Source organism: Chenopodium quinoa, unplaced genomic scaffold (genome assembly GCF_001683475.1).
Source record: "Chenopodium quinoa cultivar QQ74 unplaced genomic scaffold, ASM168347v1, whole genome shotgun sequence".
NCBI lineage: Eukaryota > Viridiplantae > Streptophyta > Magnoliopsida > Caryophyllales > Amaranthaceae > Chenopodium > Chenopodium quinoa.
In genome coordinates this window covers 2,744,501-2,761,796 of record NW_018744167.1, presented here as the reverse complement: position 1 = coordinate 2,761,796, position 17,296 = coordinate 2,744,501, and the positions used below count along the sequence as shown (strand labels likewise).

The 17,296-nt window shown below is 32.9% G+C and overlaps 1 protein-coding gene and 3 non-coding genes across 4 annotated transcripts; all 4 read right to left on the bottom strand.

Moving 5' to 3' along the window:
• Positions 1–234: 234 nt before the first annotated feature.
• Positions 235–2,723, bottom strand: LOC110693935 (ethylene-responsive transcription factor CRF4-like). Its single transcript, XM_021871116.1, has one exon. The coding sequence runs from the start codon at positions 1,718–1,720 to the stop codon at positions 533–535; it is 1,188 nt and encodes a 395-aa protein (XP_021726808.1). The 5' UTR covers positions 1,721–2,723; the 3' UTR covers positions 235–532.
• Positions 2,724–14,866: 12,143 nt separating this feature from the next.
• TRNAV-AAC lies at positions 14,867–14,940 on the bottom strand. The gene has a single exon. It is a non-coding gene; the product is annotated as a tRNA-Val (tRNA).
• Positions 14,941–15,021: 81 nt separating this feature from the next.
• On the bottom strand, positions 15,022–15,095 carry TRNAV-AAC. Its single transcript has one exon. It is a non-coding gene; the product is annotated as a tRNA-Val (tRNA).
• A 1,047-nt stretch (positions 15,096–16,142) lies between these two features.
• TRNAV-AAC lies at positions 16,143–16,216 on the bottom strand. Its single transcript has one exon. It is a non-coding gene; the product is annotated as a tRNA-Val (tRNA).
• Positions 16,217–17,296: the final 1,080 nt, after the last annotated feature.

Here is a 17,296-nt window from a genome sequence, read left to right as displayed (position 1 = left end):
ATAGACACGAGTAGAGTAATGTTAACATCGATCTACACTCCGTAGTTATAATGACGGGTGAAAATAAAACAATGGTCAATGACAACAGGTTCATTTGAACAATCTTTTTACACCTTGATTTTTAATTTTAAGGAAATAAATTACAGTTTTTTTTAAGGAAATAAATCAGAGTTAAAGGAATAAAACTATATGGTAGAAAATCAAGCAGAACACAGCTAGGAAAATAGTTAAAAGTAGGAAACAAATTGTAATCTGTATTTCCATTTTTCTTCAACCAAATTGAATTTACTGTATACAACTCATCATCACTTGACAAAATTAAAGGCCTAAATAATTACTCTCATATAATTAATTTTATTAATTCCTCAAAAATTCTCCGCTATATTTCTAACAGAGAATAATATTAGTACTACTAACATAAAAATTAAACAAAAAATCTAATTAATACTCGCCGCCGGTACAAAACTTGCCGATCAACAATCGGCCTGAAAAAGATGACTCTCTCCCATTTTCTTTTTTTTTTCCAGTCAGATTACAAGGCTACAAGAGGATCCGCTGCAAAAATCTCATTGATATCTTGAAAATAATCATCCACTTGTAATAAGTTAGACGATGAATAACTGTTGTTGTTATTGTTATTCATCGTACTAAAATCGAAATCATCCATAAATGAATCAACGAAGACGTCCCCGAAATCGAACTGGTTATGGAACTGATTATCACAATCATCTCCGATAGTAAATAGATTATCCAACGGTTTGGAATCTTCGAAAATCATGGGTTCCGGTGACTCAAAGTTGAAGAAATCATTCAGATACGGCGTATCTAAGAAATCGCCGATATTTGATGATGATTCTCCTTGACATTCCTCCAAGGGACAGCTACTACTGCTGTTGCTGATACTGTTACTGTTACTCATCAAGCTGTTGCTTGGTTCTTGAACCGGACAAAACAACAATTCATCCTCATGTTTGATGATGTCCGGTTTGAACCGGGAGAGTTCTTCACCGGTCGAACCGCCGCGGAAGTGGAGGACAGAAGTTGGTGAGCAGAGAATGTTATGAGAAGCAGACTCATCACCAGACTCATACCCGCCGGAAGTCGACGGCGCGTGAGTCTCGACCACCACCGGAGCCGGTGGTTCACGCGGTGGCGGAGTTGCAAAATTGGTCAGCGCATCAGGACCACGAAGCTTAATCGCAGCGTTATCGTAAACCATTGCAGCCTCCTCCGCGGTGTCATAGGTTCCCAACCAAAGCCGAACTCGCTTCGCCGGGTCTCGAATCTCCGCAGCCCATTTTCCCCAAGGCCGTTGACGGACACCTCGAAACTTCCTAACGCCACCGGAAGTCACCAACGAGCCACCGGGTTGGCCGGTTGCCACGGCCGTGTTTGCTGATGACTTTCTCCTGGACCCGGCCTTCTTACAAAGAGGGGCGACAATAGGTGGCGTTGTTGTTGCTACCGCTGCATTATTCAAACTCGTGGTTTGCTCGATCACTATCTCATTCGTGTACCGCCTTACGCGGTGACGACCGAATAAGTCCGACTCCTCGTCGCTTGATGAGTCGGTTGCGTCGTTGTCTACAACCGATACACGGACCACTCTAGGTGGTGGTTTCGGTATCGATTTCTTTGATACTTTGATTAGGTTCTGCTTCTTCGTCACGCTGCGATGCTCGGTGTATTTCACCGGGCATAGCAAGTGAGAATAATCCATCTTCTTTAAGGGTGGATTGGTTCAAACAATATCAATTATTTCTGTTCTTCGCATTAAGAAGAACAAATTGTCAACAAAGGCGAAAGTTGGTGGAAAAAATTGGGGAAAATTACAGTGAGAAAGGAAGATTCAATGTAAGGAGAAAAATAAGTAAGGGGAAAGTTCAATTTTTTTTTGTGAAAAATGTATTGTGAAGAGAGGAGAGAGAAAGTAGGGAGTGTGAAGAGGAGCAATAAAAGGAGGAGGTAAACAAGTGACTCTTGAGTTGGGTTTTATATAGGATACCATCAGCCGAAATTGGAAAAACGGTAAATTTAAATTAAATTAAAAAATAATTATTGTAATTTTTATGGGTTTGTATAATTGGGTCAGAGAGGGGGGCAAAAATATCTCTAATTAAAGAAATTACTTGAGAAAAGGGTAGAGTGAGGGGGCGGTGATAGGGTGACAGTGCGGTGAGGGAGGTGTTTGTCACAGTGAAGTGGGAGAACAATACGAACCGCCGCATAGGGTTAATGAATGGACGCGATTTAAACACGTGGAAGATGGTCCAAAGAGAGAGAAATGATGTTTGTGATCCAATGGAGTAAGCTCCAACTGGGTAGTGTGGAGGTTGATAGTTACAGCTGAGTCAGCAAAACATGAGTTTTTTTGTTTTCCTTTTTTTTGTTTTGTTTTTAATTTCTAAAAAAAACATTGATTTATGTGTTTCTGCCTATCACGTGAGACCCAAGATGCCCAGCCTTCTTCGTTTTAACTTGTCGGTCAAAAATATTTTCATCACTCAACACTCATGCTCCATCACTTTTCCTCACTTACTATCAAAAAAATCTCACATTGTTGAACTTAAAAGGGTAAATTACTTTTTCAAGATTTTTTTTTGTTTTCAAATTTTTATTAATTAAGGATTAAGAAAGGAAAATGAGAGGTTAAAATATGGTCAACATTTGACTTGATGACATTGCTTTTAATTATTGGAGTGTCATGCAGTTATTGATTTAACATTACAGACTGGCTCTAAGACATTATTGAATCAAGTACAGTCAATCAATACCATTTAAATAACAATTAATTATATTTGGTAACGTATCAGGCTTTCTGAAGATTTACAAAAAATCATGATCGTGTTTCCACATATATAAAATTAAACATGTTTTATGTTGTGAATTCAAAAGACTATTGAATAATATGACAAATTTATTTACTACTCTATATAGTGCAAAAACTCAAAATTAGTTTTATTGCAACATTATAGGAACTCTAGGAGTCTAATCACATTTTTAAAAGTTAACCCTTTTTTAACATCACAAAGTCATTAAATGTTTTACTTTGTACATAAGAAAAAGCTTACTAGAATGTTTCATCCCTTCCTTTTAGTGTCAATATCCTTAATTTTCAATTAGTCAAATTTATAGAACCTAGATATTGTTAATTCGTTATTATATGTATTGACACGTGTAATTATAAATATATCTCATATAACTATTTTTTCTTATGTATATAAATCACAAAAATACGTAGAGGATGCGATACTTGAAAATTAAAATTGGTCAAGTAAAAAGAACCATTAAAGTATGTAAACACACCAATTCTTGATCATAATTCGTAAAAAAAAAAAAAAAAAAAAAAAATCCGAAAAAAGTAACGAATTCTTTTTTGTTTACCATATCCTGCCTTACACTAAAATTAAATTATTTTTGTTGAACTTAAGTTATTTTTATAGATTATTTATTAAATTTGGTTTAATAAAATTACAAGTACTCCATAATTTAACCATCTATAATATTATTTATTTATTATTATTTTTTTTTAATAATTTTTTTTTCTTTTGAAATTATTTAAGTACTTGTATTTTTATACGAGTAAGTAAGTACAAATTCTTAAACTTGTAGCGCAAAATCTGCTCATAAAAATATGATCTTCGTATCAAAAAAATAACAAACATTTAAATTGACCAATCAAACGAAAATAAAATAACAAATAAATAAGTAAAAATTAAACCAGTGCCTTTTTGGCTGGCGAACCGTTAACAAGGGCAACAAATAAAAATGATAAATTAAAAAAAAATAAAAAAATAAAAAAATTACTCGTACTATTTAAAGCTAGAAGTAACGTGGCGGGCAACCTAGAATTTACCGCCATTTATAATTCGGTTAAAATGTACGGCCTTTCAGCATTTCTTGTTTCCCACTACAACGTATCACCTTCATGCGTGAACCCCACGCTCTTTGACCAACGGTTGTAAATTTGTAATAGTTCCAATTGTTATGAATAGCGCGTGAGGAAGCAATTTTGAACATGGGACCCATTCATTTCAATTTTAACAATAGCAGTAGTAAATTCAAGAGGCCAGGACGAGGCAAGTGGAAGTTGATGAAAATGTGTGTGTTGTGTGTGAGTGTCTCATGTGTATGGACATGGGGTGGTGTTCTGAACGAGATACCTACAATTTTTGGACCAAATGATAAGTGTTTCCAAACATCAATGTTCTATTTTTTTTTTTCTTGCGTTTGTATGTGTTTTTTAATGGTTAGTACTACAAATGATGATGATCAAAATTTTCCATATTACTTGGGGCTCAAGGCTTTATGTACAGTATTCATGCATGTCTTGAAGTTGGAGAGTACAATAGTATTTCTTATGCATATATTATATACATTGTCCTTCATAAAATTTCTAAAATTGTTTTTTAGACTTGTTTGGAATGAAAATATAGTGAAATTAGCATATATGGGATGGATTAAGGGGATCACTTTAAAGTATATGCTGATTAGAGGTAGGAGTGTTGCTACTTCTAATTGACTACTTACAGTTGTGTAAAAATGTGAATCACCGTACCTAAGAAAATACGAATTTGTTTTTTGATCCAACACTAGTCTATTTTTGCTTAAAAAGGGCATGAAGATGAGTCATATATTGTGTCTCAACCGCATTTTTAATAATTAGCGAGGTACGACATGTGAATCATGTGTTAGCCTTAGGATTGTGCGCAAGTCTGACACCCGATGACTTGATCGGACTTGAACCAATTGGAGATGACGGCTGAATGAACAATTTTGATTAAAATTGCAACTCATTTATCATGTTAAGTCCAATTTTAGTTGAGCTGAATTTAGGCCAAATTTATGTACATCTAAAAATAAAAGATACGAGTAAAAGAAAAAAAAAACAATTAGTCAATATATTTCATATCATAATTTACTCGTACTTTATTTTTCCGTGTTACCAAACCAAGCATAATTTAATTACCAACCTCTTAAAAGTCGACAAATATTCAACTTAACATGATAATCAACGGAAAAGTATGAATATCAGTGCAATTTTCTATATCCTTAGTATTTGACCACTTGGATTTACCACAAAAAAATTGAAAGAATAGTTGTACAAAACATACAAAAAGTTGGAGTGATATAGAAGATAAATTAAAAAAAAACAAAAAAACAAAAAAAACACCAGAGATTTTGTCTAACATTTCTTCTTCACGTACTGGGTACACCAGCTGTGGGTCTTAGCAGTATCTTGATTATTAAGCTATTTTTGGATTTCCTTAATATTATGCAAACATTCTTTCAACCAGGATCTTTTATATCTTTCTTAAACTCAATCAAAACAGTCAAATTACACAATTTAGTATTTTTGTACGTTTCTTATAATCCACGGCTCCTCTCACGTGATATTCAATTCTAATTATTTTTATATCTAAATTTATTTTTCCTACTATATATAATTATAACATAAATTATTATTATATGATTTTAATTAATTTGTTTGACATTGAATATATAATTAATTTACGCTTTATTTTGTTGATTAATTATATTAATTGACCATTTGAAACAAAGTTAAGACAGTAATTGAACAGACCTTTGTATAAAACAGGACAAAGTAAAACGTTTGACACTTAATTTGCAGAAAGAGGCTGCTTTTTAAGTAATGATTCCAAGAGACTCTAAAAATATAATTGATTTTCTTAAAAAGACCTCTTTTAATTCATATTACCTGCATAAAGTTTAATTTAAGAGTATGTAGAATAAAGGGTTTTCATTAGATTTATGTTGTAAACATCAATCAATTCATTAAAATCTAGCTTTAATAAGAAGACGAAAGTTAAAGTTGAATTGATCCATGTATCTAAACATATTTTTTGAACTCCATATGAATTAATCATAAAAATTCTATAATCAGTAATTAATCACCCATTAACGTTGTGTAGTTGTCAATGCAACTTAATTAGTAAGAATACATGATTAGAGAATGTAAGCTTGCATTTTATCATTTCTAAAATTCTATGTATTTTTATTTTTTGAAAATAAAAGAAATAGAAAACAAATGTAAACAAAATATGACCTCAAGTCTAGCAAACAATATTGTAACCAATAAAGTTAGTAAACATTCATTATATCATACGGAGTATCATATTAGTGTATAAGGGACAATATCGCTTTATGAATAATCCATACAATCCTAATAGGACTAAGAATTGATAAAATAAACTATGTAGTATTTAAACTACTTTTGCATTATTAAACTATACGAAGTATTTCTTTTATGGAATACCATGAATCTTGAGATTTGATTAACGATTCCATCCCCTCCTTTAAACTAATTTTGCATTGCTATGAGAAAGAGAATCAATAAAGAAGAATTAAAATAAAAATAAAAAAATAGTAATAAGAAAGAAGAGAAGGTACTATTCACATATATATATACAAACTAATTAAGGGCCACGCCAACTATATATTAGTCTCACGCATGCACGTAAACACATACGAAGAATGAAAAAAGCAAAAGGGGTGGGGAAGAAGAGGGTTCAAAAGAATTTATGACCAGGGATTTATCTATTAAAGTATGAGCCCTAAATCATTATGCATGGTGTGCTGTGGTACCTAATTTTTCCACACGGACTATTTTGCCTCTCCATGCTTATCACGTACTCCTTTCGTTCTTTATTGGTTGTACTGTTCACCTTTTGTTTAAATTGTTGTTAAAATTATTCACTTGGTAATTTTTTCTATTTCAGTTCTATCATCTCTTATTTTCTTACCTCATTTATTGAACTCCCTGAATTTTACACACTTTCACAATATTACTACAATACTACCACATTATTATGTGATCTCTCTTATTTAAAAACAAAAAATGATACAATTTCACTTTTTTTTTCTCCTCATTTCTTTTGAATGTTTACTTGTGTACAATGATTGGAAATAAAAGAACATTATAGAAAAAGTTATATGTATTCGATACATATATGTAAGACATAATATCGAGGAATATATATATACATTTTTTTTGAAGCTAATGCTAATGTAGTAATTATATATATATATATATATATATATATATATATATATATATATATATATATATATATATATATATATATATTTTAATACGGAGTATGGAGTACAACATATGTAGAAAAGTAGAAAAATACGAAGTATAGAAAATCCAAGGAAGATAGAGGTTTTCCCTTGCCTAAAACGTTCGACCTAATTAAAAAATATTATACCTGTAATATTAAACATAAAATAAAATGGGTACAGCTAGACGCCTAGATCCTATGTGTGTTTGATGTGGAGATAAGCGAACGTATCTAAAATGAAATGTATGTATCCAATAACAAAGACAAAAAAGGTTTAGCTCCCTTGAACACTGGGCCCCACTTTGAGCCAAGTGAACCTCTAATATGACAAACTTTGATTTCATACTCTTGCGTTTTGCACCGTAACATCCACCAAATCTTGGACTTTGGAACCTAACTACTTAATTGCATCAAGATCTTAGGTTCGAATTCCTTCAAAGCACCTTCTTATGAAGTCATTGACGTATTAAATACTAGGTGTTGAAATCCATTCTAAACATACCGTGAGTGTCCCACATTGGAAAAGGAAAAGAGATTGTTTCACTTTATAAGGTAGAGGAGTTACTCCTATTATCACTAATTGGTTTTAGTATGGATTCTTCGTAAGCCTTATTTGTGGACCAAACTAACCTCCTTGTTGGGGTTGCCCAAACCAATTTCCTATATCTCAAAATTTAACACTTGGTATGTCGTAACTAGAGAAATTTATATTTTATATTTCGTTTGGCTTGGGTTAATATTTAATTGAGTGTTGTAAAATATTAAGATATTTTTGTGAACATTAGCACTCACTTTTTAAATGGTCATATTAGGGCACCATCAAATTCTCTAATTTTTTTTACTTCTTTAGCAAGGTTGTTTATTTCATATATCATGCATCAATAAATCTTTGCACTTATAGAGTTATATTATATGCAACCCTATAAGCCGCCAATAAGTACGTGTACTTATTAGTACAATTATTGAATTAGTATACTCCGTATTACATACTTAAAAAAAATTGCATAAAGAGACATGCCTAAATAAGCTTAAGAAACCTTCTCTAATATCATCTCCAAGTCGGAGGAGAGGTCTCTTTGGTAAGGTGACCACCTCCATCACTTTAGGCGATATGATACGACCAGATTAAGCTTAACCTAGCTACTTGAATGGAGATCGAGCACCTTTCAACCTTAAGGTTTGAGGTTTAATACCCATTAGGAGAGGGTGTCCCTTTATCCTTTACATCGCCTCCATAACTTGAATTGGGTTGGCATTTCAGTGAGTTCGACCTCTTTACCTTTATATAAACAGTTCTTATCACTTTCCTTATCTTTATAAGGTGAATCAACCACATAGTCCTATACTCCTATTCTAATATATCTGTATATGTTTGTTTATAGATAAGGATTTTCAAAAATGTGCAAAAAGTTAGCACATATTGCGCCAAACCCCAGAATTAAGCGTCATGGCATTGATCCGATAGAGAATCATAATCTTTCATCAAAATGAAAAGATAATAAACATGAATTCGTAAGCATAGATTAGAATATGCTTCGAATTTAGCAAAAACCGGCTAATCATACTCATCATGTTTCTGGTTAATTTATATGTATGCATATGGCATTACATTATTAGAATAGTCACATTTTTGGGTGCACGGAATTTTGAGGCATTATGGACGCACAATTTAATTGGTGTGTGTATATATGATATTGGAATGAGAATCAAATGTACGTTCTAAATTTGATCTATCTTTAGTTTATTCCAATTGGATGGAAGGGCAATGAAGAAAGGGATTTTAGGTGGGTATCTAATCTCATCCTATCCAAAAAATAAGAATACAAATATTTTTTACCATTTGTCCATCCTTTTCTTTATTTTATTGAGGTAAAAACTACGTCTATTGTCTAGTTAAGTCGATTTAACCTAGCTAATCCACAAACAGGCCAGGGATCTATCGTTTTTGGATAAAAAGATAAAATCGTTTTCTTTAATGGAAAAACATTAGGAAATATACAAGGTGCTAGTTTTAAGTATTCTTGTTCAAAACAATGCCTACTTATAATACATACAAATCCTAAACATTTCCTTCATAAACCTTAAGTACTCCCAAAAATAGACTTAAATAAAATTTAACACAAAATCATAGTCATCAAAATTTAAAAGAGAAATATGATCAAAATGGTTAAGTAACCAACAAGGTCTTAAATGAGTCTAAAAGAACAAGGTCTAAATGTGTTAATTAATCAACATCAATCATAACACACTGGATTGGTTTTTTAAGTATTTACTCTTAATTAAATAACCAATTTTAATAGATAGCTAATTAACTTGAACCATCAAATTAAATTTCATTAAAAAAAATACACCACTACATACTAACCTACTTGAAGGTACAAAAAAATTTAGTTTACTAATATCAAAGCAAACCAACAAAGAAAAAATTATGAAAACAAAAGAGCAAAATTTTCAATGAATCTTCATTTTGAGAAACCCATAAAATAACAGATGAATATTTATAACATAGTGAAGACTTATGGACCTACGGAAAATAGTTCAAAAAATTACTGAATATAATTAAGAAATTTCTTACTCTTAATCAGTATTTCAAGAATTAATCCCTATGTTTCCTCGATCAATAATCCCAAAGAAAAACAAATTAAGCAAACAAATACTAGCATTAACGAACAAGATCTATTATGAAAAGATGGACCCCCTTTTATTTAACCGTTTATATTGGGACAGCTACAATTTTTTGCTCGGATTTTAATGTGGAGTATAAAATTTTGTGAACTGTTAAACATCGCCCGCAAATTCCTACATAAAGCCCACAAAATAAGAGTGAAATGACACTTTTGCCCTCATACTAAAAAACACACAATTTCTCTCTCTACTCTCTACTTCCACTTTCTCTCTCTAAATTATTTCCAGAGCTATGTCGAGGCGGCCCGGCAAGGAAGTGGCGGCACCGGCGGTGGGCGGAAGGCGGTTTGCCGGCCAGAAGGTAATTTTTTAAATTTTTGTAATTTTTTTTTTAAAAAAAAAACCTCCGGCGACGGTGGGGCGCCAAGGCGAGACGCCACCACCACGGAGGAGGCGCCTAGGCAAGGCGCCCGTACGGTGGTGGCGGCGCCTAGCCCAGACGCCACTACCACGGCAGCGGCGCAGAGGCTAGGCGCCACGGCCGTGGTAGTGGCGTCTGGGCTAGGCGCCGACACCACCGTACGGGCGCCTTGCCTAGGCGCCTCGTTCTTTTTTTTTTTTTAAATTTTTTTTTTGTTTTTTTTGTAATTTTAAATTTTATTTTCGATTTTTTTTTTTTTTTAAAAAATTTGTTTTTCTTTTTTTTAAATTGTATGTTCCCTTTTTTTTTTATCTTTTTTTTTTTAAATTTTGTTTTTTTATTTGTTTTAATTTTATATTTTTTATGTTTATAATTTTATTTCCGTGACTTGTTTATTTGCTTTTGTGTTTATTTTCGACTTTTTTTAATTTGTTTTCGTTATTATGTTTCGTTATTTACTTGGAGTTAGGCATCGCAATTTAGACCTGGTGCGGGGAAGAGTATTGACGTCGTGAGGAGTACGATCTACTCAATGGAGAGCTCGGGGCCCAGACACGTTAGATCCCGTGGTATTTCGGCCTCGGCCCGCAGAGAACGGGTGCACTGTTCTGCGGACGATCAAGATGATGATGATGATGATGAGGAGGAGGAGGAGGAGGTCGAGGAGGAGGAGGTCGAGGACGAGGATGATGCAGATGAGGATGTCGACGATCAGAGTGGACCATATGATGATTACGGTCCATTCAGTCAGAGACTTGATGATACGTATGAGACGCATAGGGTAGATGTGCGTAAGGGTCGAGATGGTAGGTTTGTTAGTAGATCTGGCACATCATCTGCGTCCACTGTGTCTGCGGGTAGCAGAAAACGGTCGAGGGCCGTTAATGATTCTTGGATGGTGAGGGGTGAGGTGGCCGATGTAGTTTCTCAACTTTTCCAACACCCAACGGTAACTCGCAGCCGTCTCATCCTTCATGACTGCATAACCAATCAGAAAGTTCTGGTTCGTTGGAGCCATCCCAACCATCTCAACCAGTGGGAACTTGTACTTGTTTGTCTTGTACGTTGAATCGATCAAAATCACAGATGGCCAAGACGAAATCATATCAGCACAATCAGGATGGACAAGGAACAAATGAGTTACCTCCGATGTGTCTTCGTCAGATTCAAACCAGTAAAGGTAACCACGTGCTTGTGCCTGGTGCAGAAGCTGCTGTATAGGGTTCCTTCCCTCTGACCGTTCAAACCTCAATTTCTGTCTGACGTTGTAGATGTGTCTTCGGTTTGGCTGGTCTTCGGGGAATTTCTCTAACACAGACGCTAATATTTTAGCGGGCTTCACTTGAGCATCACTCATTTCTTTTACAACTAGTTTCGCAGCTGGACTTAGGCCGCTTAACTGCCGATGCCCCACTTTGTATGCTATCAGCTCATGGTTGTGATATCCCCATTTGCCGTAACCCTTCACTTCCCAACCGTCACGCCTTTGATGTTGTCGAACCTTAACTCGGAACTGACACCCACAACCTTTCCGCTTTGAGTCAAACCGAATCGCTTTACTGAAATCTCGTTCTTCTCTTTTGCGATAACGGTCGCATCTCAAAATGCGATCCATTCTACCATCCCGTTGAGATTTATGAGTTGCTACTACTAAACAAAAGCCTGATCTAATTGCAACCTGTTTTGCCCAATCAATCGCTTGTTGAGCATCTTCGAACAGGCCATCATGTACAAAAATCCCACTGTAATCATTTCCGTCTCCACCATAATCCTGTAACAATAACATATAACGTATAAATATAATTACATTAAGATTAAATTAACAAAAACAAACAAAAAAAAAAAAAAAAGGGGATTAAATTAAAAAATAAAAAAATAAAAAAAAAAAAATATTCCCCTACTGGCGCCTGGCCAGGACGCCGGAGCCACGGCCGGGGCGCCTGGTCAGGACGCCGTCGCCATGGTGGCGGCGTCCTGGCCAGGCGCCTTGGCCGTGGCTGCGGCGTCCTGGCCACGCGCCACTACTATGGTCGAGGCTTCTCCACCAGGCGCCGTAACCACGGTGGCGGCGTCCTGGCTAGGCGCCACAACCACGGCATGGCCTTTTGGCTAGGCGCCAGCCACCATTTCGTCCTTACGATGCGTTACGAACCTCGTTTTCCGATGACGACGGCGATTCTCCGGTGATCCTCGGCGATCCGGTGCTGCTCCACATTTTTTTAGTGCGAAAAATTTATCTTCCGTTAAAATTATAAAAAGGGCAAATTTGTCAAAAAATTATAAAATGTGGGCTTTATGTAGAGATTTGCGGGCGATGAATAACAAGTCCCAAAATTTTACCCTTCCCAAGTATAATGGCATCAAAATGTAACCGAGATCACAAGATGCCCACATTTTAACAGTAAAAAAACTTACTTATTTTAGTAACTATTTCCATAATATTCTAATTTTAGAAACTTTTTTTTTTTTTTTTTTTTTTTTTTTTTTACTATTTTGACGCATTTAATTGAATATTAGTTTCATTTTATTTTGGCAATCTATATTATACTTGTGTGTTAAACGTCACCAACAAGCAATGAAGAGATGTTTTGTGATGACCCTTTACTTGATGTGCTTCCCAATTTCCTATTATACTTGTATGTCTTCTTCATCTCTATGGTGAAAACATAAACGATGAATAAACAACCCCTACGATATAACATAGTTCATCTCTAATAAAACTATTTGAAATTACGTTTAATACCAATAAAGAAAAATGATGACAAAATAAAGTGTAAAATCTATATTAACTGATTTATGTATATAGACATATAAGTACATCAATGACCCCTAAATATCTAACTTGGAAATAAAAACTAAGAGTAGAAGTAAAAAAAATTGTCCTTTTTTATGAGACACTATCATCTTGAATTGCAATATTTTAAATTGTAAGACAGGACATAAGATAGTACAATATAAATAAATAAATTATCATGAATTTTTCATATATATGTAGATCATCTAATTGTCAATTTGTTATTCATTCATTATACAAGTATATACGAAGTACATATCATATGGTCTCAATCTTGTTGGATCTCTTCCTCTTGTTCGCTAAACTTATGACTTCATTTGTGTGACAAGATCCAAACTCACCTCGTTCCTCAAGATACATAGTGTTGGACTTTAGATTGTAATATCTCATTTCCTTTCTTTATATTGTTGCTACGCTAACTTAATTAAGAAGGTCATTATGAAATGCAGGGAACACTCACTTATCTTTTTGACTTAAATAGAATAAAGAAAATATGTATGCCACGTCATTACAAGCCAATGCCATGACGATTTATTATTACGAGTATAATTTTTTAAATTAAATAGATTTCATATGATATATGATTGATATTTTACCACAATGTTATAATTAACTCCTTTTTTAATTGGCTCAAATGATTAATCCCATATTACAAGAGAGTGGTAAATATAGAAACTTATCTCTCAAGTTAATTAAACATAATAGAAATGTATAGTAATGTGATAAGAAGCTAATTAATTGAGCAAGTTTCCACGCTCAACTTACTGATGAAAGAAAGATAAGTTAATTTAAGTAAATCGAGTAAACATAAACTGTAGAAGATCACATGCATGCACACTCGCAATTGTCATCAGTCTAATATTCATACTCTATTTCTTTTGACCAAATAAAGTAAGATTCAGAACTTTGCTATTTGTGGCTTTTCCACCTTTTTTATTTTTTTTTATTTTTTATTAATTTTATTTATCATCACACTTTGAAATTCCTTTGTCATAGATTTTTAGAAGGGGAAAAGAAGATTTTTCTTCTTCTTCTTTTCTAATTAATTAATTAGTTTAAGTAAACTATTCCCATGAAAAATTCTACTGTATTTATTTGTATTCAATTATATTAGTTCATGTTGAAATTAGGGTTTTTTTTTTTTTTTTTTATTATTATTAAAGGGGAAAAGGATATCAGGATAATTTAGTACCAGAATTTCTTTGTCATTTGATTGAAAGTTCTGTCAAGAAAAAATAAATAAATAATGCAATCAGATCAATAACATTTTAGAAAAGTAGGTATTAAAAATGTGTAATTCCTTTATAGATAAGAATCTTATAGTAAAATATTAAAAATGCAATGTCTCCTGACTCTCCTCATTTTTTTTTTTTTTAATTACCAATTTTCCTTCACCTCAATGGAACCACACTGAAAAACATTAACAGTGAGCAAATAAATACAACAATGCATGTATGCAAGTATATATATTTTTGTAGTATATAAATATATAATATGAGTAATATTTATGACTTTAAAGTCATGAACGTGAAACTAAACTCCTCATTCCTCAAAGGTAGAGTGACATAACTTGCGAGTGGCACCAGTATTTTAAGGTTTATATCTTTACTATTACCTTACAAAATACAAGTAGTAATTACGGAGTACAATATTGTCGTCTATCTTCCACAACCATATTCCTCCCTCGACTCATGCAATGATGCAAAGACCATTAAATTACAGCAAAATGAAGATTTGAGCCCATAATCTCATGTTAAGAAATTCTTATGTTATAATGTGTGTAACTCGTAAAGTAAATGTATTTCATGTTTTCATGCCAATTGACACTGTGGATAGATCATTTAATTTTAGAAAACAAGTTTACATTACACTAATTAAACTGATGCAGAATTTAAAGGTGGACAAAATTGCAAAATTTTCTAGTAAAAAAGAAAAATGTTATGGCTTCGCCCAGGCTCGAACTGGGGACCTTCAGTGTGTTAGACTGACGTGATAACCAACTACACCACGAAACCATCTGTGTACAATGTCTGTATTCATTTAACTTTAACCAAATTTATAATTGGATTTGGAATTTTCTTGAAACAAAAATGAAATGGCTTCGCCCAGGTTCGAACTGGGGACCTTCAGTGTGTTAGACTGACGTGATAACCAACTACACCACGAAACCTTGTTGCTTGTTATTGGCGTGAAATTTACTTATCGTCTTATCGAGTTAGGAATTGGACAAAAGTAGACAATATGCTAACAATTGGAATCTATATACGCTATACTTTTTCTAATCTACTTCGTGTATATTGCAATGTTGATAGACTTGATACGGGTGTAAATGAGCCGATACGTTTAAGAACGATTCATGAACAAATTCGGTTAAAAATCTTAATTTCGTTAAATAAATGAACAAAGCTCGAACAACATCATGTTTGACTCAATTATGCTCATGAACAACCCGCTTAATTAATTTATAAGTTTATTCACGCTCGATTATAATTTGATCAGAGCTCGCTCAAGCTAAAAAATCACTATTATATCTAAACTATGTTACTTTAGTATGTTTATATATCTTTTTTTTTTTTTTTTTTTGACGGGATATTTATATATCTCTTACTCATACATATTTGTAAATCTTACAAATTATTTCTGCTATAGACATGAAAACTCTAACATTTCCTTTTCTCTACAAAGAATGAAAACTTCTCAATTTCTCATATAAAAATTAGTGGATACATTAAAACTTTTTTAAAAATCGTTTTGATTGTAATGAAGGAATTATTTATTTAATTAAGCACGATAAGCTTAAACTCATAATACAAACGAGCACATTCGTGAACAAAACTTGAACATGTCAAATCCTTAACGAGCCAAGCTCATACTAGATTTTTACAAGCTCGTTCAACCTCAAGATAGCTCGAATGCCAATACTTTGTATTTTTTATCAAGCTTAGCTCAAACAATTAAAATACGGCTTGATTCGGATCGTTTGTATGCCTAAATATTGAGAGTTTAACACTGCACGTTTGTAACATTAATAATTTAATTGTCATTTTTAACAAGTTATTACATAATATGGAGTAGTAAAAATAATAAAAAAAGAAATCCCTTATTTTTTCATCGCAAGAAATATGTCTACACACTCATATCAAAAAGGAGTAATAAAATGGCTTTCTCAAAAAAAAAAAAAAGAAAAGAAAAAAAAGAAAAAAAAGAAATTAATAAATGGCTTCGCTCAGGTTCGAACTGGGGACCTTCATTGTGTTAGACTGACGTGATAACCAACTACACCACGAAACCTAGTTGTACATCTTTTATACTGTAATTTATTTATTAGTAAAACATTTCACAGGTATACTCTGCATATATCCGTTGTGTTCAAAATGTTTCTTTTTCATGCACATTGAAAATCTCCTACATTCCTACTCATTGTTGACACACAACGAAAACTTGTGCTATATTTGAAATAATAGGAATTCCATTTAATCATGATTTTAGTTGAAGTGATGCACATTGTACTAAGTTACTCACTAAGCTCAACTTCATTTCCATTCATTTTTTTTAATCTTAATATAGGAATTTCATTTAATGTGAAATTATCGTAAAAATCATTTGGGTAGCCCCTTGCAGATAATATTATTAGACAAAAGCTGTTATATGAAAAGAAAAAAAAATAAACACAGCTTTTCACTTTTTAGTCAGCACAATTTATTGACATTTTATAAATAACTAAGCTACAGAGTATATAATGTACATCGCCTCATTAAATTGGTCTCTTAATTAAATATAACCAATTTTGCAAACAACCAATACAAATTTTATATACATTACATATGTACGTGTGTACAACGTTAATATATACTAACATTTTCTAATAACCAATCTAATAAAATTAACAATCCTACTGAGGTTTTTATTCACAAATTAGTGACATCGAGTAATTAATAATTTTAGCTACAAAACCATTTGGAAATTAAAAAAAAGAATAATACTCCGAACTTTTTTTTTGGAGCCATTGTCTTATTTGGCAAAGAGACATAGTTCACAAAGCTATACCAATTTAATCAAAATTTAATTAGAAGTACTTGATCTAGAAATATAGGTTAGTCAAAGCATTATAATATAGCTCATTAGCATAAACAAGGCTATTTAAATAGCCAACCATTCATTAATTAAGGAAGCTAGGGGTCAAACTCTAAAGGCTAGATACACATCATTCAAACTAGCTTATAATATATACTTGTAAGTGTGACAGATTTTTTTATTTTTATCATTGTCTTATATACTATACTATGCTACATACATTATATTGCTAAATTGCAATTAATTGTTAGAAAAAAGCCAGAGAAATACAAACAAAATAAATGCACTCCTACTAGG

What these genes read in the sequence shown, in the direction of transcription:
- LOC110693935 (XM_021871116.1), bottom strand. Translation starts at nt 1,720, where the DNA reads ATGGATTATTCTCACTTGCTATGCCCGGTGAAATACACCGAGCATCGC.